The 23,505-nt window shown below is 46.9% G+C and overlaps 1 protein-coding gene across 4 annotated transcripts in view; it reads right to left on the bottom strand.

Moving 5' to 3' along the window:
- KANSL3 (KAT8 regulatory NSL complex subunit 3) overlaps nucleotides 1-23,505 on the bottom strand; it is a 1,222,374-nt gene that overhangs the window by 151,790 nt on the left and 1,047,079 nt on the right. For all 4 annotated transcript variants that reach the window (XM_069619075.1, XM_069619076.1, XM_069619078.1 and 1 more), the window contains one exon: nucleotides 15,578-15,699. In XM_069619075.1, coding sequence (XP_069475176.1) covers nucleotides 15,578-15,699 — 122 coding nt within the window. The remainder of the gene's footprint in view (nucleotides 1-15,577; nucleotides 15,700-23,505) is intronic.

Genomic DNA, 23,505 nt, shown 5'->3' with positions numbered 1-23,505 from the left:
AGACTCATCACACTACTCGACATCAGATGTTTACAGAGGTACCAGACAAAGACATAATGCAGGTCGATGATCGACATCTTGGAGTTGCCTGAACCCGGATGCCTTAGGAGAGGATATATCGACGAAAGTCTATAAAATTTGAAAATGTTGAATTTAAATTTTCTTCATGAGAAACATGCCGAACAGCAACGTGCAGAGCACGCGCAAAAAGGAACTAATGTACATGGGCGTAGTGACGCAGTATACATGGTGCCCGATGTCACATCTGGAGCAGACGAGTGCCACGATCGAGTTAAGAGGGATCGACAGCCGAGTCAAGTCATATTACACCTCCTGTCGAAAAAGTTTACAAGCAGCTGACGCTGGAACGGATATCTATCGGATGAACGGATGAGGAATCTGCGGGAGAATGCAATCCATTGATTATTACAGTGCTACAACTAAAGAACACTTTAAATATTCCAAGCTAAGTAAAAATACTTAAGTAAATATGTACAACCTCCATGGGATACACAGCACATTAGAATCATAAACAGTTATTCAAACAGTAAATGCATTTGCCAAAGTAGAGACAACAGATGTTATCACATCAAGACATAGCCATTATAATTATAAGGCACTGAGCACCATATACTAAGACTTCAGAAGTCTAATTATAGCCTGTACCAAGTCTCTGGTAGTTTTTCAGGGGGCCCAAAAGCTGTAAAAGTAAAGAGGCGAGTAATCCAGGAGGGCCCACTCAGTCAGTGCAAGTGGAAAAGTATTGAATTTAGTTAGTGCAATACAGATGCATGCAACAAGCAAAATAGGCACTCAAAGTCTTTAGTCAGTTTTTAGTGAAAGGAGGAGCAGCTGCCACCCGTGGGGTTCTAGGAAATACATTTTTGGGCCAGACACCACGCCCCTAGGCAAGTGTCATGATGCCCGCTCCCGGGGAGCCGGTTCAAGCCCAGCGTCCCCGAAAGCGGACATCCAGTCCCCAGGGAAGGACCCAGCAACCCCATGTAGGGGCCCTTTGGACAGTGTCCTGGCGCCTCATAAAAGACATCAGTCCTGGCGCCATAGGCGCCAGGCTCATTATGGGAGTGCTTGGGTACACTTACCTGATGCAGACCATGCTGCAGGATCCCGGCCTCCTTGAGGACTGAAAGGAACTACTTTACCTGTGGGACTAATTTACCATCCGGGCGTGGTCGGGGAAGGATACATACCTGATTGGAGGAAGGATACATACCTGGAACTTCTTCCAAGGCTATTTAAACCCCACCCGAACAGCCACACGTGCTTCCCGTTGTTCTGCATCTAGCAGCTGGACGCTCACCGTATCTGCTCCTGCATCCTGACTTCTGCCACGCCTGCCAGCATCCTGGATCACCTGCAAAGGAAGAGAAGAAAAGAACAGAAGAAGGAAAAGTCCTTACCTGCTAAATCCGCATCCCGGAGACATCTCGCCGACAATCCTGAAAAGGAAGACTTTTATTTAAAAGCTCATCGCGTCGATCGCTGCAGCGCCGCATTCCACTCACCTTTACAGGGCGCCTCCATGTTCAGCAGCGATCATCCGGATTCGCAGTTACGCCCCAGCGCCTAGGGAGGAAAAGACAAGAACAAAAGGTGAGAGAGAGAAGGGAATAAGGAAAGCTAAATCTCCATGTTAAGACTTACCTGTTGATTCATTCCCTCTTCATTTCGGGTCCGCGCCGCATCCTGGCATTTCCGGACCCCGGCCCCTAAGGGGAAAAAGAGACATCAGCGTTAATGAGCGAATGAAAAGACATTACCAAAAAACGCTCATTAAAGACTTACCTGATTTCTACAAGGATTTCACCTCTCATCTCGGTGCCTGTTCCCCGGCATTCCGTACCCAGGCCCCTATGGGGAAAAAGACACCAGCATTAGTACATTAATGCATGGACACAAGGGGAACCTCTTATCAAAAAACTTACCTGGAAGCCAAGCAAGTTTGGTTCTCACCAATCTGAAAATCCAGTGAAGTAACTGGATACCAACGCGCCCCTGCATCAGAAGCAGGATGGAGAGCTCGTCCTTCCAGACCCTAAGGTGAGACGCTACGGGGAATCACAGAAGGGTTTCGAGGGGAAAGTGGGAGGCCGATTGCATTACCCCGCAGACAGTTAATCCCCTATTTTCGCCTACAGAAGGATACTTCTGCGAGCCAGACAAGCCAGATTTGGGGGCCCGGTCCTGTCCGTCTTCCGAACCCTGCGCATCACCTTAGAAGAGGTCACAGCAGCGCGAACCAGGCCAGCGCCTCCGTGGGAGTCAGGTGAGCGTTACAGCAAGGCCCAGATAGCGTTAAGCTAAGTAGGACTTTTTAATACATTTATTTTTATTTATTTATTGTGTCTATTGGAGACTTTCATGCAGACCTTAATGAAACATTGTTACATATTAAAAAGTAGCTAAATACAAATATACATTTATCTGTAGTCAAATACAGAATATTCATGATATTACGTTTTGCATTTAATGAACAGAAAATGAATCACTATTTACCAAACACAATGACTAAACATTCTGAAGTCGTGATTAACAGAGATTTTGTTTGTGTTTAAGATATGGACCCACAGATAGTCATGGTCGTGACCCTCCTCAACTTGCATGAACTTTCCCAATTTCTTCACTCGCAGTTCTCCCAAAGCTGAGCATTCTACGCATAAATGTCCAAGAGTCTCAAAGTGTAGGCCACAGTGACGACAGTCTTTGCACTGCTGGAATCTCCTGCCTTGTACCCAAGACATCTAGTGCTAGCCAGAGGTTCAATTTGAATCTTAAAATCGTGAATCTAAAAAGTTTTGATGGATGTTTTTTCCAGATTTAAAATGGTCATCAAAACAGTGATATTCCATTACTGATTCCTTAATCCATTCATGCCTATACATTTTAATGTTGACTTTGTAGGGGTTCGTGGTGAGCTCCTCTACCGAGGATTCCAACTTGATCAGTAGCTCCTCTCATTTGTTTTTCCACTGTGACAATGGCTTGCAAGAGCCCATACACAAAGCATTACCCAAACTTACAAAGAATAATTTGGTGGCGACATCATTGATGACATGCATTACTTACCGTAAAAGCATTTCTGATGGTTGTATCTGCTTAGATTCACATGCTGTGCATAGCCCGACATCCAGTGGTCACTGCGGAGTATAGTATTGCATCTTGTTTTTCTAAAGTCGAAAAGGGGACGTCGACATAGGCACTTCTGTAATACTATCCCTATAGTGACGGGTAGTGTACCCAGTGACGTGAGTGAGTACAGAAAAGAGAAAGTAATAAGACGTCTATGTTCCTTCCATGCAAGCGGGGAGGAAGGGCGGGCGCATGTGAATCTAAGCAGATACAACCATCAGAAATGCTTCTACGGTAAGTAATGCATGTCTTCCGATGTTTGTTAATCTGCTTAGAATTACATGCTGTGCATAGACTAGCAAGCAGTACCCGGAGTTGGAGGTGGGTTGCGAGAAGGAACAGTAGAGAAAAGATGTCATAGTACTGCTTGTCCCACCTGGGAATTAGATCTAGAATGGGCATCTAGACAACAGTGTTTTGTAAATGTGTGTACAGAACTCCAGGTTGCCGCCTTGCAAATGGACTCCAGGGGAACATTTGCAATGAATGCTATGGATGCCCCAGTGCCTCGAGTAGAATGTGCTCTAGACCTGAAGGGCAGTTCTCTCTTAGCAAGAGAGAAACACAGAGTGATGCATTGGACAATCCATCTAGATATAGTGGATTTGGAAACTGCATCTCCTTCTCTTCCTGCCGCCACTGAGACAAAGAACTGATTAGTCTTTTTCAGTGGTCTCGTTCTTTCCATACAAAACATGACCGCTCTGAGCACATCAAGTGTGTGCAGGCTCTTTTCTCCCAAGTTTGATGGGTTTTGAAAGAACGTTGGTAGTTCTATAGATTGGTTGACATTGAATTTTGAAATGAACTTCGGTGCAAACCTAGGGTGTGTGCGTAGAACCACCTTATTTTTGTGAACTGTTACAAAGGGATCTAGTATAGAGAGCGCTTGTAGTTCACTCACTCTCCTAATGGAGGTGATAGCTATCAAGAAAGCAGTCTTAAGAGTGATATCCTTAAGGGTTGCTTTATGCATGGGTTCGAAGGGGGGAGCCCATTAGCCTGGTTAGTACAACATTCAGGTCCCATCCGGGAGCGGGGTTAGATATAGGAGGGTGAATCCTTTTCACTCCCTCCATGAAGGCTTTAATAACTAGAACTTTCCACCATGACACCTTATGTTGAGACGTAGTTTAGGCAGAGAGTGCAGCTAGGTGATCTTTAATAGAATTAAAGACAAAACCTGAGTCCAACAGGTGAGTCAGGTATGGAACAATTTGTGTGGGAGAGCAGTCAACAGGGTTGATGCTCTTTGACTTACACCAGATGACGAACAGTTTCCACTTGCTAGAGTAGCAGTAACCAGTGTTCGGTTTCCTTGCTTCTCTGAGAATGTCCATGCATCTCTGAGGGAGCTGCAAATGTCCAAATTCTATGACCTCAGGAGCCAGGCTGCCAAGTTCAGGGTCTGTGGGCATGGGTGCAGCGTTTGGCCCCTGTCCTGTGACAGTATGTTGTACGGGCAGGATAATTTCACTGGAGGAGACAGTGACATCTCCATCAGATGAGCAAACCAGGGTTGGCGGGCCCACATGGGGGCCACCAGTATCATGGTAACTGGTTCCTGGTGCATCTTGTGCACTATCTTGTTGAGAAGGGGAGTCGGGGGGGGGGGGGGGGGACAAGCATAGACAAATTTCCCTGACCATGTTATCCAGAGACCATTCCCCTTGGAGCGGTTCTGGGGGTACCTGGAGGCGTAATTCTGGCATTGGGTGTTCTCCAGAGTTGCGAACTGGTCGATCTCTGGGAAGCCCCATTCTGTGAAAACGTTGGAGACGATGTCTTCGTGTAGTCACCATTCGTACTCTGCGGGCAGAGGGAAGTTTCTGCTGAGTTTGTCTGCCAGAAGATTGAGTTCCCCTGGTACATGTTGAGATGACAGGAACATGTGTTTGAGAGCCCACTTCCAGATGTTCTGGGACAGCCTGGACAGTCCTGGAGAGTGAGTGCCCCCTTGCTTGTTCAGGTAGTACATGGCAGTGGTGCTGTCTGTGAGGATCAGCACTGTTTTCCCTTGTAGGTGTGTCTGGAAAGCCTTCAGTGCTTTGAAGACCGCCAGCAGTTCCAGCAAGTTTGTTTGTTTGGATGCCACACTCCATGTGCAGTCTGATGGGATAGGTGAACCCCCCCCCCCAATCCTGTGAGGGATGCGTCTGTGGTTATAGTGGCTACCACTGTGGGGGTTGCGAAAGGTTTTGCAACACAGTCTTTCTGCGACCACCATCGCAGTGAGAGAACCAAGGCCTGCAAGTGTCCGCTGGCCTGACACCACTGGCTGTTGAGCCACTCTTGCATTGGGCGCAGGCGCGCGTGAGGTACAAAATAAATACATGATGCATTCATTCCTAGCAATCGCATGGCCTTGTGTACAGTCACCTCCCAACCGGCTAAATATTGAGGGATCTGAAACAGCATGTTTTGGACCCTCTCGTTGCAGGGGAAGACGAGGCCGTCCTTTGTTCAAATTAGAGCCCCTAGGAATTGCTGGACTTGACTGGGGTCTAGACTGGACTTCTCGTTCATGGAGAAGCCCAGGTGGAACAAAAGGTCTACAGTCTTTTGGGTATTTGAGAAGCATGTTTCGTAAGAATCCATTGTTATGAGCCAGTCGTTGAGGTAAGGGTAGACTGGAATGGACAATCTGCGCAGGTGTGTCGCTGCCACTGCCAGTACCTTCGTGAATACCCTTGGCGCTGAGGCTATGCCGAAGGGTAGCACTTTGAACTGATATGAGGTAAATCCTGTTCCCTGGCAACATTAAAATATGAAAGTATGCATCTTTCATGTCCAGTGTTGCCATGTAATCCCCCTGTGTGAGCAGAGGGATTACCTCCGGCAAAGTCACCATACAAAATTTCTGAGGTTTTACAAATTTGTTCGCTGGGCGCAGTTCTAGTACAGGGCTGCATGGTTAAATCCTTTTTGGGTACAAGCACGTACACTGAATAAATACCCTCCTTTACCTGTGATAGAGGCACAACCTCTATTGCTCCTTTTTCCAGAAGCAGTTCGACTTCCTGAAGAAGGATGGAAAGGTGTTCCGGTGATAGGCGTCTTCCCCTTGGGGGTCTGAATGTTGAGGACCGACTGAATTCGATGCAGTAACCGTGGGCTATTGTTGACAGTACCCAGCAGTCTGTGGTAATTCCCTCCCATGCTTGAAGGAATTATGTTAACCGGCCCCTAACTGGAGATGTATGGGAGGGGACCTGAACTTTCGGGTCATTTGGTGTTGGTAGCCGGGGAGCCTCTGGGAGTGGAGCCCCGACCTCTTCCCTTGCCACGACGTTGACCTCTCGGAGCATACTGTCCACTGGTTCCCTGAGGGGAGGACCAGTTGCTGGCTGAGGTGTATTGTTGTTGTTGATTTAGTTGCTGGCCACGAAAAAAGCGCCTGTTGCCATAACCTTGCTTATTAGGTCTTGTGATTTGGTCCAGAGTTTTTAGAATTTCGTGTTCCTTCTAAGCTGTTTCCAGTGCGTCATCAACCGCCTTGCCAAAAAAGTTTGAGTCTTCAAGGGGTTTGTTGATGAGGGATGCCTGGGTTTCTGGCTTGAAACTCGAGTTTCTAAGCCAAGCATGTCGCTTAAGAAGTACACCCTGGACTAGTGAACGGCCAGCCGTTTCAGCAGCATCCAAGGTGTTTTTGATAATGCTTTGGTTTACCGGAGTACCTTCTGTGACTGGTGGCTAACAAGCGGGTTCGCAAGGGCTCAGGGGCTTCTTGTAGGCCTTCGCGCAACAATCCCCATTGGGCATCAGCGTAGCTAGCCAACAAAGTTGTATTGTTGGCAATACGCGTGGCAAAAGCTGCCGAGATGTAATCCTCTTCCCTAAGGCATACAGCTTCTTCCCCGCTTTGTCCGGCGGTGCTTCGCTAATAGATAGCGGAACCCCCGCCCTTTTCGTTGTGGTTATTACCAGGGAATCAGGTATGGAGTGACCCCTAATATGTAAGGGATCAGAAGGTGCGGGCTAAAAAGCTTCTCGATTGTTGGATTGACCCCTCTAACCGATGCAAGTGTAGATAAAGAGGTAACGAGGCGTCTCTTGACTAAGTCAAGAAGGGGTATGGCTTGGCCAGCAGGCGGCTTTTCCTTAATTATTTTCTCAACAAAATCTACTTCTGGGGTAGTTTCCACTGTGTCAATTTCAAAATGTGCTGCCACCTTGCGTAGCATTGCATTGAAAGTGGGTTGATCATCCACAGGTGAAGGGTCTCTGACCGGTGTGGTCTGAGGAGAGGGCAGATCTAAAACATCAGTTTCTGTAGACGCCCCTGGTGACTGCCAGGGCTGTGGTTCACATGTGTCTGGGTCTTCCTCAAAGTCCCCTACAGGGTCTTGTAGATCCTCAGTATTTAGGAATTCTTCATCTTCCTGAAAATGTGGATCCTCTTCAGTGAGGTCATATGTATCAATTTCTTCCTCAAGTGGGTCAAAAAGTCTTGGAAATTTGGCCCTACGGTCTTCAGGGAGCACCTCCATTAGCCTTTTGGGTGTAATGTGTTCAGAGGTGGACCAAACCTTTCTAGCGTGTCCATACACGATTCAAATCTTTCCCTAGTCCACTGGGATAACCCTGAACGGTCTAGTGGCGGAAAGGCTTGCTCCTCCGCCTCTAGGTGTCGAGATCTCTCCCATAGCGTGGAGGATATACCCCCGTCGCCCTCTGAGAACCCTTCTCGTGGGCCCGGCACTGGGGCCGTATCTCTGGGTTTTCCCTTCGACGTGGGGGGATGTTCCGGCATACCCTCTGTAGATTTCGATGTCTATGACCTGAGCAGGCTTTGGTGACACTTTCACCAACTTTTTCTCAGCGTCCTTGGAGACTATTCTAGCTAAGCTTTCCACGACTAGTTTGTCCGGCGATGGGCTGGTCGTGAATAGTTTTCGAAGGAGCCGGAACCTTACCGTCGACAGACGCCCTCTTATGAGGCATTTGACGGACGTTTTGGTGGTAGCGCCCTTAGTTGAAGACGGCCCAGTCGCTAGGCGCGTATGCGGCTGCGGGGAGGGCTGGCGACCCTTACGGTTGGCAGAGGCTGCCGGTTGATTCAGCATCTCCGTTGGCGCTGAGGCCTTCTTCGATTTACTCGAGCAATGGCCGTGGGTTGTGTGTTTAGTGACTTTTTCGTGTGCGTCTGCATCGCCGGGGTGTACATAAGCATAAGTAGGGCCGGAGCCGAGCTTTTCGGGGCCGGGGACAGACGCGGCGGAGCGGGAGCGCTCCATAGAGAGGTTGACAACCTTTGTTACGGAGGTAGCGTTATCACTATCCCCCTCGTCGGCCACGGGTGAGGAATCAGCCTTTGACATGCCGTAGGCTGCCCACCTTTTGACCCTGCGTTCCTTCAAAGTTTTTGGATGAAGGAGTTTAGAGGCCGCACAGCCGGCCTTGTTGTGGTCGAGGGGTAAGCAGCGGTTACACCGCTTATGCTTGTCCTTGCATAGAAATTTGCCATTATGAGGGTAAAATCTAAAATGAGTCCTCTACATAGCAGAGGATGTAATGAGTGATAACGACCCCGAAGGAAAGGGGGGAGAAGAAACAGAAATGTCCACAACAACCCCCACTCTCCCTACTGTGTAGGCTGGCGAGGCCGGCCCACGTGTTCGGCAAAGCCGATAGGATCGCCTCTGTCGAAACCACCGCTGTCGAAGATCTTGACTCGGCGGGGAAGTTGAATGGCCGTCGAAAGCGGGCTGGAGGCGGTTGAATTAAACAATAACTGACAAATCGACCAAGGGTCGAATAAATGGTAAATGGCAATGTCTCTTACGAGCTCCGCATAAGGCGACCAGTATTCTGGGCGGAAAAAAACAATCTGAGGGACCTCGACGCGCAAGGGATTTTGGTTACAATACACGTCACTAAAGGGATAGTATTACAGACACGCCTATGTCGACGTCCCCTTTTCGACTTTCGAAAAACAAGATGCAATACTCTGCAGTGACCACTGGATGTCGGACTATGAAAAATATGTTTCTAACACCCTTCAAGCTACAAATAATCCCAATGGAAACAGGCAAGTTAATTACTTATTCCTGATATTGGGACCGTGTTTGGGAGTTTTAACACCGTTCTCCACAGGAGTGCTTCCAATTTAGACCAGGGCATCTCCATTGTTGAATGCTCAGCACCAAAAATCAAATTCAGCACAATTTCTTTGTAGATCTTAATCATTGGTATGTCCGAAAAGCAGCCATATCTGTAATCAAATTGGATTAACTGCAATGCGGAAGACAAAAATAACACTTTTTCATTGTATAATGTAGCTTTTGCAATACCAGAGTAGATAAAACTACCCTGGTACTTAAAACGTGGGACAACCTCCACTAACTGGTCCGCAATATGCACCTTAAAATGTTTCCATTTTGATTTAGCCACATTTAAGATTAGATTTTTTACTTGGGGATATTTAGATTCAATACCATCAGAAATTGATGTATACCCATGCCGCAAACCAATCAGGGTTGTATCGAATGTAATAATGCCGTCCCCATAGTTCAAATACTGGATGTTTATGTTACTCAGGTGAGGGGGATTAGTGCGTATCATGTCCCAGCAAGACACCATGTTTTTGATTAAACAATTAAACAAAAAGGGAGCCAGGACACATCCATGCCGTAATCTCAGATTTGTCTCAATCCACTGTGAGCAATTCCCTGCAGAGTCTAGCCCTACACATAAACCTGTATCCCTGTGAAGGGCCACAATTGGAGCCGGGCATCCACACTTGGACAATTCCTTCCTTAACAGTGCACGGTTGAAACAGTCAAAAACTTTACATATTGTCAGAAAAGCCAGATACAAAGCACTATTCTGGTCCCTTACTTGGTTGTCTAGAAGTTAAACGGCAACGTTATTTAATCCCCATTCTCTTCATAAAGCCCGCCTGATATGCGCCCAAATTGTCAGTATTTTTAGCCCACACTTTGAGCTCACAAAGCACATATTTGCTAAGATTTTGTTTGAGACATCCAGCAAAGAGATTGGCCTATAATTCAAGGGGTAGAATCTGTCACCACCCTTGAATATTAAAATGATCACTGCCAATTGTTAGGCAGAATTGCAGACAGTACCCTCTGGGACCACTACACACAATTAGGACTACAGGTGTTAGCCAAACCAACCTTTGGTATAAGTCTGTACCACACAGTTTTTGGTAGTGAGCGGAGCAGCCAGGCTCATCTCAAGAGTGAATGTGAGCAGTACAAGTAGTCGCACAGAGGACTTTCAATCACAGTGGTTCAAGTAAACACCTATACTTAAGGAGGTTTCTTGGTAAAACACTTCTTAATTTATTACACAATGATTTAGAAAACATTTCACTAGAACAGGCAACTTGATATTATAAACCAATCCACTTCAATACAAAATTCTAAGGTTTTGAGACAGTTTGAGCTCCCCTGAAATAGGAGCCAAATGGTAGTTCAGTTACTTAGAAAGGAGCAAAAGGCACAAGGTAAGTAAAATAGATCATATATACTTTTTAGACAGTGCAAATAGTTTCAGTTCAACCAGGCCAAAGTCAACGGGCTAGTGTCCTGGATCGGAAAGAGCAGTTCTGGTATCAAATGGTAACGTCTTTGCGAAAGTTCTTAGAAGTAGTTTAGGCGAAAAAGAATCATATCGGATCACAAACTGATTAGGCCTGCAAGTTGGGAAAGTTTCATGAACTTTCACCGGGAGAGTGGCGTTCTCTCAATCGAGTTGGCACAGTACCTTATTATGAAGAACAAAATGCAGCTGAAGACGTTGGTTCCTGGGAGGTCCTGCAGATCTCACTGTTCCGGAGCCTCAGTCGTGGGGATAAGAGGGAGGACATCGGGGGACTCCTGCACGGGATCGTCGAATAAGCAAACAAGATGGAGTCACTTCAGTTCCAGTAGATCAAAGTGCACAAGCTGGTATCCCTATCCCTGGTTAATCCTAACCAGCCTTGAGAATGGTATCCAGGTGGCTTACGAGTGGATTGGTCCCACCAACTCAAAGGAAGTCCTTAGAGGGGCTTCTCTGTCGAGATGAACTTGGCAATTCGACCTGCAGCAGGGCTTCACCGGGCAAACCAACGGTCCAGGAGTTGCAGCAGCAGTCCTGTTCCAGCTCTTCTTTGGTTCTTTCATTCCAGTGGTCGACTCTGCATTCCAGTCCTGGAGACTCACCTTTTAAACCGTGTTCTCCCTTTCATTCCAGCCTAGCTGTCACTCGCCCAGCAGGGTGGCTGACCTTGCCGGACAGTCAGCCAGCCAATCATACCAGAGTGCATTTGGGTCTCCTGGGAGACTAAGCACAGGGAGTTTCGGGCACCTCCCTCACTTCCTGCCCACCCCAGACACTCGGGCGCCAGAGGCGGTCCTTCAGTCCTGAAGCCCGCCAAAGGCACACAAAGGGACCAAACCTGGTTTGGCGCGCAGAGACGAACACTAGAATGACCTTTCCGAAAAGAAACAGTGAAAAGAGAAGACCGAGACCTGTTTAAACAAAGGGGCTTAAGACGCCATCATGAAAAACATGGCTCCCGTGATTTTTAGCTACCGGTATTCGCGGTCGGGAAAAATCATGATAGTTCATTGTTAAACCACTGCCACCAGCCTTTTCAATGGGAAAGGGTAGCATTTGACTGCTACATGAGTATTTAGACACAGGGGATACTATGTAACCCCTCCAGCACTACATTCTAAGATGGTGTGTGCTGGGTCTAGCAATTTGTAAAGACTAGTAAAGTCAATTTCCCTTTACATTCTCTGGGAAACAGTTTATCCCAGAGAAGGTATTTAAACCTTGGGACAGCCTGAACGGCTTCCCTATGGTACTGCACTGAGGGTGCTGTGCGACACAAATCAAAAAGATGATGCCTATGCAGTTATTTAAAACGACATAACCAATGAAAATAAACACAGAAAAGAAAAATAATTAAAAAGTACATAGTCCCAAAGTTCAGCAAAAGAGCTGGGGGGCCTCTATGCTAGAGAGAAATTAACACATTTTGAGAATTCTCCCTAACACCAATTTCCAGGTAGGTGGAATTAGCTGAGGTGCCACAATATTTTCAAACAATGATGAGAGGATTCTTGCCCAGGCGTACATCTGATTTCAGAGTCGTAGCTGACAGCCCATCTGGGCCTGGACCATTAGATGTTTTACTGCTTCTAATCAGTTTCACTGTCATCCAGGTCTCATATCATGGCTCCATGCCAACCGGAACCGCTAGCAGCAGTATACAATTCCCTAAAATGATCTAACCACGTTTATTCTGGTATCGACTGTTTGCACGGAGGGGTCGATACCTGGCAATTTAATCAAACTCCAGCATGTATCCACAGATGATCCGGTGATACAACTTAACATCATCTCAGCATCAATATTCAATATTACAAATCTATGACTCCGATGCAAATTTTTAAATATGGCCTTCATTACAAGAATCTCTTTATCTGGTGCAGGTACAAACTGTTGTAATCTCCTGACTTTTGATCCAAGTTCCCTCTTCCGACGCTGAACTTCTTGGTCCAACACGTGGCTATGTGGTGTAGTGCAGACTACCCCCTGGAATAACCTAGCAGATGTAAGACTGCCCAAGCTAAAGCGTAATGTAGGCACAAATGTGAGGGTCACACAGTGGACCGCATGAATTATCCAAACAAGCCCCCAACATATTAAATGGCAGAGCAATTATTTGGCGCCATTCTACACTAGAATCCCTTGGGTTAATCAATGTCAAGATTCAGTGATACATTAGGTTTAGAGGCCATCAGAGGGGACCAACATGCAAGCATAGAATGGTCACTTGGAGGAGACAGTAGAATATCCATTGCACCACCATTCATTTGGAGATGCCCTGAAAACAAAAAATGTAAATCGAGGGTCGACTTCCATTTGTTATTATACCAGGTGAAATGCGGAGGAATATCACCCTGGATTACACCACTGATTGGGGAGAAATCCCAAACAGACATTTCATGTCTGATCAGGTGGCCATTGGTTCTCTTTAGACCAGAACACCCACCTGATCTGGTTTACGATACCAATCATCATCCAGACATCTATATATCCATCTATGCAATTCTTATAGAGTGCCAATCGCCCATGGGCCTCAAGGTGCTCAGAGGCATTCAGAGTTAAAAATCACCCACCACTTTTGTAGAGGCCAAAAAATGCAGCCAAAAAATCCTGAATTGGAGTGTTTCTTGGATTGAAATACATTTTTGGCTTTATGTGTGGCTCTGTCTTCCCATGATAGCAGGGTCACCAGGATAGACCCATCCGTATCAATGTGCCTTAAAGGAATAGTGCGCTCTAAATTGTTATTGTCCCGAGCATTCAGGCATGTGGTTTTAAGCATACATTGATCGATTGTAAAAACATTTCCTGTGCACCTTACCTTAGTTTAGCTCACTTTTACACATGCAAAATGAAGCAGTAGGACGTGGCCATCATGTGCTAATCTTATCTGTTGCGGCATCACCCTAAGGTGAACTGCCCTCGCGGCACTAAATCATATCCCCCGCCGCTGAAGCTGATATCACTATTCCTAGCGATATTCTCCACCTATTTTCATGACGTTCGTGTGTAGCGTAGCCAAACATGCCCACTCATCACCTACGTCATAACGTTTGTTTACGCAGAAACCGGAATATCAACACACATCTCACAGCACAGCGCATCCCAAATCAGAATAGAAAACACTATTTTTAAAGGAAACACTAATACTCTGCAATTTATAATGTGCTTTTATTTCAAAATATACGCTCTGAGAACATACGCCAATTTCCATTTTCAACCACATTTTTAATGTCTATGTTCGGACATCAAAGCTTTCCCATGAGGCACACAGTGTTGCTTTCGGTAGAAGAAGAAGCAGGACTTTGCTTTTCATTTCTCTGCCTGGAATTTAAATGTCTCTACGTCCGCTCCCCCAATCTCTCATTCTCTTTCTGTGCTCCTTCTCACTCAGTTTTTTTTTTCTTCTGGTTGTTCCTCAGCCTCCAAGTGCTTTCTCTCGTTTCCATTCCTTGTCCCTTCTTGCCCCTAGCACTAGAATGGTCTCCCTCTTTCAATTTGATCTTTGACTTCACTCTCCCTTTTCAAAATTCAATTAAAAGAGCATCTGCATGCCAATTGATTCTTATTGTCATATCCTATCGTTGTACCGTTCTGACCTTTGCGAAGCGCTTAGGTTTCAAGCATTGCATAAATAAAAACAAACACAAAAACAAATACAAGTTACTGTGACTAAAAAGGCAGCGTGTGATGGTTCATCCACAAAAACCTAACGACTGCTACCAGCTTGCTCAGATGATGCCTGGATAAGTGCCAATGTTAGTTAGGACAAAGTAGAAGCAGCACTCGATGTAAATTGGATTATGCTGCAAAGGAATAAATACCCATGTGATGACTACTTCTGCGTTGGTGGACACAGGCTACTCAGTGTACCCACAACCTTGTAAAAGAGGCCATAGGGGCCCCTGGGCAGCATATCACAGACGGTGGGAAGTTGTTGCCCTAGTAAACATATGGATGCCAAAAAAGGGGAGTGGTCTCCCCTCACTGGACTCCTGAAAAACATAATCCAGTGTTCCAAAAACAAAGTGTATGCAGCAGGTGATTGAGCTAAAATGAAGTGTCACTCACCTTCAAAGTCAGTGAAAAAATCCCTGACAATCTAGCAGTAGTGGTTTAAGGCTTGGGACAAAGAGTGCAGGATTTATAAAATGAAAACCTCCCTAAAACAAGTGAAGCAAAAACATGTTTAATTTACCTCAAATGTCAGGCTAGAGAGCAAAACAGACAAAATGTTGGGGAAGCCATTTAATGGAAAGTTTAAAAAAGACAAATATTTTCTAACATCGACAATATCCTATCAAGGAATTCTGCCTGAGGCCCGTCTCCTTTGACTAGGAGGTAGCAGCCCATTTCCCATTCTCAGGATTCATACGCATTTTTTGGGACAGACATGATTCTATACAAAATCCATATAAATATTCCTCTCTTTTCAGAGCTTGTCCTTCAAGGTCATGCTGCAGCATGACTCACATCTGTTTACTGCGACTAAGGACACCAAAACAGAAAATACAAAAATCATTGGTTACTGCATTAGCCATCATACATGTACACCAATCAGATGGACAGAACCATAAAAAGGTTCCTGGCTTATTTTGGAGAAACAGTTGAGATACAATCCAGTCCCAAATGTGTGGGTCACAAAAGAAAGTGTGCAATGGAGGGGCAAAGCCATTTAGCATATGGTTCTGTCATTCCCAGCCAGGAGCGTTGCACGAAACCTGTACAATTGCACCTCGTACCATAAGTGTGTGAAAAAGAAGAAAGTTTAGAGAAAATACCATTGACTGGAAATTCTAGTCTCTCTGCCAAACATCTGCTAGGAGGCTACTTCATTGTCACATGTAGGCTTCAGTACCTGATGAGGATGGGCCTCCTCTGGTTTGTGTAGAACTGCTCCGATGCCTGTCTGACTGATGGGGGTTGGACGGCTCGGCTGGCCTCGCAGAGTCACCGTGATGGTACTCGGTGCTTTCATTCCTCAAAGAGATGGAAGAAAAAGTGAGTTACAAACGAAACCAGGAATTGGGTCAGACCCTGTATTGCATAGATGGTCTGGGCCTGGTGTCCATTTGGGTCACTCAGTAAAACCCTAAACCAGAGCTTTTCAACTCCATGACTATCTCCTGCAAATTGTAACATGTACCATTGTCAGCGGTTTCACCAGTTTCCCTTCATTACGGGTCTTGCACCGCTCCCTTACCACTCTTGAGGTTGACCTCTCTACTTTCCTGTGCTAATTCATACCCATCGGTTTCCCAGTCTCTCCTCTCTTTTCTTAACCCATCCTCAAGTTAATCTTGTGTGCATTTTTAACTCGGCAACTGCCACTCTTGCCAGTTCTCCTCATCATCGAAACTGAAGTCCTGACCTCTTACTATGTCTCCTTTCATAGGCCGCCCTCAGAACTCACCTCACACGGATTTGACAATGATTTATGCCAAGGTCAGGTTGACCCAAACCTCTTTCCTGCTCTTTTTCATAAGAGTTAATCTCTCCTGCTTTCCTCCTAATGTATTAAATCCTAGTTATCATGGAAGTGAATCCTGAAGAGTTTTCTCCACTTTTGATCACACTTCTTTACTGTTCTCCTGTGGCCATTGTATCACCCTCACCTCCACCTAACCCCTTCCCCAAGTCTCCATCTCACGCTCTCTCTTCCTTACCAGTCAGCATCTCAAGTACTGGCCTCTCGTTAGTTAATTCTGAAGCTAGGGTCTCTACTGAACATTTCCCACCACATTCCTGACTTGACATTTATGCCAGGCTTAGGTTGAGCCTCACGACACTGCTGCTCCCATTTAACTCTCCCACTAACCACCTCAGCCATCGGTAAATCAAGTTATCATGCACTTTAGGTTTGAGTGACATCACAACACCTCTCCTCCACTCCATTCCTCCAACCAGCTTGTTGTGAGTGATGCTTCTCTGTTCAGCTGTCTGCTGTTTATTTACTACACCAAGGACAGGGATAGAGGCAGCAAAAGAAGGGTGTGGTTATAAAAGGTGAAGACTAGAACGTCTATGATGTTTGGCAGCAATACTTGATATTACATGATGCAGTATTGTAGGCGGTTAACTAGGGGGTAAACAAACTGGTTCCAGTCCCATCACGTCTAAATACATAAACCCTCCCATAATCAGCCCTCACCCTTAGGCAAAATTTACTAATGTGTCCTATGCAATCATCCCCTGGCCCTTAGATCCACGTGTTTCCATGAGAACTGTTCTTAAACCAGGGCTTGCAAAATCTCTACACCCACCAACGAGAGTTGAGGAGATTTTATGAAGGTCGACGACTATTGTGGCATGGTCCTTGACCTTCGCTTCAAGTACAGGGAGAACTTTAATTTTCTATTGACTGCAAACAAACATTCTTTGCATTAAATAGCAAATACAAGTTACACTGTACACGGCTGGCAGCAGTAGGCTACATATGAAATGTAGCTATGGTGAAATTGACCATTTTCCTTTAGAAACTGAAGAGTTGGCCCCAATGGATGGAGGAGAGCATTCCAGAGAGTGTGGCAAGCAGGGAAAATGCACAGGAAGATGAACAGGCAGGGGAATGATAGGCTGTGCAGAGTCAAGGAACACATAGTTCAAGATGGAATGTACAGTGAGATGCAGTCAGCCAAGTGGGGAGGTGAAGCAAGAACATGGATGGATTTATAGACGAGTAGCGGAAATTTAGAGAGCAATTTTGCATGAACAGCCATCCATCTTGGTGATGGTAGGAAGATGCGAGATCAAGGAGGATTGAAAAAGGTGTTTATTGCAAATTTGAGGGCTTTGTTGAGGAGAGAAAAAGCGTAAAGAGGAAGACCAAGGAGTTTGTTGACCACAGGAGTAGAGATGAGTGCGCCAGTTGCGTGGTGCATGTTGTGTGGATCTTTATTTTTTAATGTGTAGTCGGTCGAGTCTGGTTGCAGTGGGCGTGTCCATGATGAACTGGAAGGTCACTGTCAGAGAAACTAAAGATTGCAATTAATGGGTGAGTGGGGAGGAGGTTATGAAAGCAGCAGGAGAGGGGAGAGCGGGGTTGGTGTTGGACGGAGAAAGAGGACTCCTGTCTAAGAGTTAGAGCATGAGGCAGAGTGGAACCATTCTGGGGCAGATGGTGTTTAGGTGGTTGGTTATGTATTTAGAGATTACAGAGGTGTAAGAGGGTAAGGAATAGAGAATTTGTGTATCGTCAGTGTTAAGATAGATTTCAACCCTGGGGGTGGATTTTGGGGGGCCAAGACGCTAAACTGTAGCCAAACCCAATCAAGGTAGCAAAGCAGTAAGGCGCTTAGGAAGGGGTGAGAGTATGGTCTAGGGCTAAAGTGAGTCCACACAGAACATAATCAATAATTCCAGTTAGACAGGTAAGAACAAAACATACAATTATTAGGCCTTGAAAATACACACTAAGCAATGAAACTTCTAGGATATTATAACACACATATATATATATATATATATATGAGAATGCATTACTTACCGTAAAAGCATTTCTGATGATTGTATCTGCTTAGATTCACATGCTGTGCATAGGTCCGACATCCAGTGGTCACTGCGGAGTATTGCATTTTGTTTTTCGTAGTCGAAAAGGGGACGTCGACAAGGCGTGTCTGAAACACTATCCCTATAGTGACGTGCGTTGTACCCACAATCCCTCACGCGTCGAGGTCCCTCTGTTTGTATTTTTCTGCCCTGAGGGAGCCTTCTAGACGTGAGTGAGTACAGAAAAGAGAGAGAGAGAGATATATAAAGGAAGTCTATGTTCCTTCCATCCGAGCAGGGAGGAAGGGCGGGCGCATGTGAATCTAAGCAGATACAATCATCAGAAATGCTTTTACGGTAAGTAATGCATTCTCTTCTGATGTTTGTTAATCTGCTTAGAATCACATGCTGTGCATAGACTAGCGAGCAGTACCCGGAGTTGGCGGTGGGTTATGAGAAGGAACAGTAGAGAAAAGGTGTCGTAATACTGCCTGTCCCACTTGGGAGTCAGATCTAGAGTGTGTATCTAGACAGTAGTGTTTTGTAAAGGTGTGCACAGAACTCCAGGTAGCCGCTTTGCAGATGGACTCAAGGGGAACATTTGCAATGAATGCTATGGATGCCCCCGTGCCTCGAGTAGAGTGTGCTCTTGGCCTAAAGGGCAGTTCTCTCTTAGCAAGAGTATAGCAGAGAGTGATGCATTGAACAATCCATCTAGAAATAGTGGATTTTGAAACTGCATCTCCTTCTCTTCCTGCTGCCACCGAGACGAAGAACTGATTAGTCTTCCTCAGTGGTCTGGTTCTTTCCATGTAGAACATGACCGCTCTGCGTACATCTAGTGTGTGCAGAGTCCTTTCTCCCAAATTGGAAGGATTTTGAAAGAACGTTGGTAGTTCTATAGATTGGTTTACGTGGAATTTAGAAATAAATTTCGGAGCAAACCTAGGGTGAGTGCGTAGAACCACTTTATCTTTGTGAACTGTAACGAAGGGGTCTAGAATAGAAAGAGCCTGAAGTTCACTTACTCTCCTGATGGAGGTGATAGCTATTAAAAAAGCAGTCTTAAGCGTGAGGTGTTTAAGAGATGCTTTGTGCATGGGTTCGAATGGAGAGCCCATGAGTCTGGTAAGTACCACATTAAGGTCCCATCCGGGAGCTGGGTCAGCTATCGGGGGGTGTATTCTCTTTACTCCCTCCATGAAGGCCTTTATAACAGGGATCCTCCACCACGACACTTTGAGTTGGGAAGTGGTGTATGCAGAAAGTGCAGCTAGGTGGACTTTAATGGAGTTAAACACTAGACCTGAATCCAATAGGTGGGTCAGGTATAGGACCACATGTGTGGGAGAGCAGTCAATAGGGTTGATGCTTTTACTCCTGCACCAGATGACAAATCTTTTCCACTTGCTAGAATAGCAGTGGCGAGTGTTCGGCTTTCGGGCTTCCCTGAGGATGTCCATGCATCTTTGCGGGAGTTGTAGATGTCCGAACTCTATGATCTCAGGAGCCAAGCTGCTAAGTTCATGTTCTGGGGGCATGGATGCAGAGTCCTGCCTTTGTCCTGAGACAGCATGTTGTACGGGCAGGGGAGTTTTACTGGGGGGGATAGAGACATCTCCATCAAGTGAGCGAACCATGGTTGTCGTGCCCACATTGGGGCCACTAGTATCATGGTCACTTGTTCCTGGTGCATCTTGTGCACCACTTTGTTGAGAAGGGGAGTCGGGGGAAAAGCGTAAACAAATTTCCCTGACCATTGCATCGACAGACCGTTCCCCTTGGATTGGTTCTGGGGGTACCTGGAGGCGTAACTTAGGCATTGTGAGTTTTCCAGGGTTGCGAACAGGTCTATATCTGGGAATCCCCATTGTGTGAAGACGTCGAGGACGATGTCTTCGTGCAGGCGCCATTCGTACTCTTTGGGCAGGGGGAAATCTCTGCTGAGACTGTCTGCTAGCAGATTGAGTTCCCCGGGTACATGTAGTGATAGTAGGAACATGTCCTGTTTGAGAGCCCACTTCCATATATTCTGGGCCAGCTTGGACAGGCCTGGAGAGTGGGTGCCCCCTTGCTTGTTGATGTAGTACATGGCTGTGGTGCTGTCTGTAAGGACCATTACTGTTTTGCCTTGTAGGTGTTCCTGGAAGGCTCTTAGCGCCTTGAACACAGCTAGTAGCTCCAGTAGATTTATGTGTTTGGATGCTACGTTCGGAGTCCACACTCCGTGAGCAGTCTGATGGGATAGGTGCGCCCCCCATCCTGTGAGGGATGCGTCTGTGGTTAGAGTGGCTTCCGCCGCGGGTGTGGCAAAGGGTTTCCCTTTTTCCATGTTTTCCTTTGTCCACCACCGTAGCGAGAGAACTAAGTCCTGCGAGACCACAACTAGATCCTCCCATAGTCCGCTGGCCTGACACCACTGGCTGTTGAGCCACTCTTGCATTGGGCGCATGCGCAGGCGCGCGTGAGGTACCAAATAAATACACAACGCCATCATTCCTAGCAAGCGCATTGCCTTGCGTACCGTCACCTCTCGACCGGTTACATATTGAGGGATTTGAAACAGCATGTTTTGGACCCTCTCTTTGGAGGGGAAGACGAGGCCGTCCTTTGTTTGAATTAGAGCCCCTAGGAATTGCTTGATTTGACTGGGGTCTAAATTGGACTTCTTTTCGTTGATGGAGAAGCCCAACTGGAACAAAAGGTCTACTGTCTTTTGGGTATTGGAGAAGCATGTTTCGTAAGAATCCCCTGTTATGAGCCAGTCGTCGAGGTAAGGGTAGACTGGGATGGACAACCTGCGCAGGTGGGCCGCTGCCACTGCCAGCACCTTCGTGAATACCCTTGGTGCTGATGCTATGCCGAAGGGTAGCACTTTGAACTGGTAGTGTTTGCCCTCTATCATGAACCTGAGGTATTTTCTGTGCGCTGGCAACATTAAAATATGAAAGTATGCATCTTTCATGTCCAATGTTGTCATGTAATCTCCCTGAGAAAGCAGTGGGATTACTTCCTGTAAGGTTACCATACGAAACTTTTGGGGTTTGATAAACTTGTTCGCTGGGCGCAGATCTAATACAGGGCGCATGGTTAGATCCTTTTTGGGTACAAGGAAGTACACTGAATAAATACCTTCCGTTACCTGAGATAGAGGCACGACCTCTATGGCTCCTTTTTCCAGCAGTAGTTGTACTTCTTGGAGAAGGATGGCAAGATGTTCCGGTGTCATGCGACGTCCCCTCGGGGGTCTGTAGGATGGGGAACTGTTGAATTCGATACAGTATCCGTGGGCTACGGTGGACAGTACCCAACGGTCTGACGTTATCTCCTCCCATGCAGGAAGAAAGGATGTTATCCGGCCCCCGACCGGTGTTGCATGGGAGGGGACGCGAATCTTCGCGTCACTTGGAGTTGTTGGGGGCTTGGGAGCCTCTGGGGGTGGATCCCCGACCCCTCCCTTTGCCCCGGCGTTGGCCTCTTTGGCTGTACTGCCCACTATTGGTTTGGTAATTGGTGGCAGGGTATTGCTGATGTTGATTTTGTTGTTGGTGTTGGCGTTGGCCACGAAAAAAGCGTTTGTTGCCATAGCCGCGCCTGGTAGTGGGCTTAGAGATTTGGTCAAGAGTCTTGATGGTGTCGAACTCTTTTTTAGCCATCTCTAGGGCTTCATCTACCGCTTTTCCGAAGAGGTTAGCGTCCTCGACAGGTTTATTTATCAAAGACACCTGTGTCTCTGGTTTAAAGCCTGAGTTGCGCAGCCATACATGGCGCTTTAGGAGTATTCCTTGTACCAAGGAACGTCCTGCTGTTTCTGCCGCGTCCAGAGAGTTTTTAACAATGCTCTGGTTCACTTGGGTTCCTTCGCCAATAGTTGACAGTAGGCGCGTACGTAAAGGCTCCGGTGCTTCCTCGGCGTCTTTTCGCAGTTTGGCCCACTGCGCGTCTGCGTAGCTTGCAAGCAATGAATTGTTGTTGGCAATTCTTGCTGAGAAGGCAGCCGAGGAAGTAACTCTTTTTGCAAGGGCATATAGCCTCTTGCCCTCCTTGTCAGGGGGTGCCTCACTGGTGGAAAGTGGTACCCCTGCCCTCTTTCTAGTATTAGATACCACTAGGGAATCCGGAATGGAATGTCCCCTAATGTAGAGGGGGTCTGAGGGTGAAGGAGTGAAACGTTTTTCAATCCGTGGATTGACCCCTCTGATCATTGCGGGAGTGGACAGCGAAGGTATGATCCTTCTCTTCACTGAAGCGAGGAGTGGAATGGTCTGGCTGACCGGGGGTTTTTCTTTAATCACTCTTTCTACAAAGTCCAATTCTGGAGAGAGTTCCCCGGTGTCGAGTTCGAAATGCGCTGCTGCTCTGCGCAACAGTGCATTGAACGTGGGCTGATCGTCAATTGGAGACGTGTTCTTAACTGGAGAATTGTCCGGAGGAGTTAGGTTTAGGACATCAGTGTCGGAATACACTGATGGTGATTGGCAGGGGTGTGAAGGTCCCTCTTCTGGGTTAACCCCGAAGCCTTCTTCTATAATGTCTGTTCTGTCTTCCAGACATTCCTCCTGGTTCTGTTCTTCATTGTCCATGAAATCATCTTCCTCCTCGAAGTCTTGCTCCTCCCCAGTGAGGTCATATACATCTTGGAAGTCTGAGGCTGTGTCCTGCTGGGGATCGACTAGCCTCGGATTTTTGGCCCTGGGGTCCTCCTGAGGCCCTTCTCTGGTCCTCTTGTGAGTTTGAGAGGCCTGGGTGGTCATGAACCTTTCCATCCTCTCCATACAGAGGTGGAGTCTTTCCATTGTTTCATGGGGTACCCCAGAGCGGTCTGGCGGGGGAAACATAGGGTTATCTAACTCGAAATGGCTCGACCTCTCCCAAAGCGTCGAGGAAAGTGTCCCGTCGCCCTCCGAAAAACCTTCAGGTGAGTCGGGAGACTCCCTGACTGAAGGGGGTAGTCCCTGCTTCCCTTCGGGCTTTTTCGGCGTATCCTTTAACTGATGCGTAACGCTCGACGTAATCTTCGGCGTACGCTTTTGGGCGTCGGCTACAGCGATCCTTGCTAAGCTATCCGCGACTCGCTTGTCGGCGACTCGTTTGTCGGCGGAAGCTTGAGTTTTCGACGCTATGGGTATCGAACGCTCTACGGCGGTCTGCGCTTTCTGTTGGTGCGCACCGGCCGATGGTTTGGTGGCAGCGCCCTTGTTTGCCGAAAGCCCAGTCGCAGGTCGCGGCTGCGGTTGCGAGAGGGGCTTCGAACCCGAACGGTCCGAGGAGGCCGCCGGTGGAACCTGCGTCTCCTTG

Source organism: Ambystoma mexicanum, chromosome 10 (assembly GCF_040938575.1).
Source record: "Ambystoma mexicanum isolate Mex_15411 chromosome 10, UKY_AmexF1_1, whole genome shotgun sequence".
NCBI lineage: Eukaryota > Metazoa > Chordata > Amphibia > Caudata > Ambystomatidae > Ambystoma > Ambystoma mexicanum.
The sequence above is the reverse complement of the archived record's forward strand: the minus strand, read 5'-3'. Positions and strand labels throughout refer to the sequence as shown.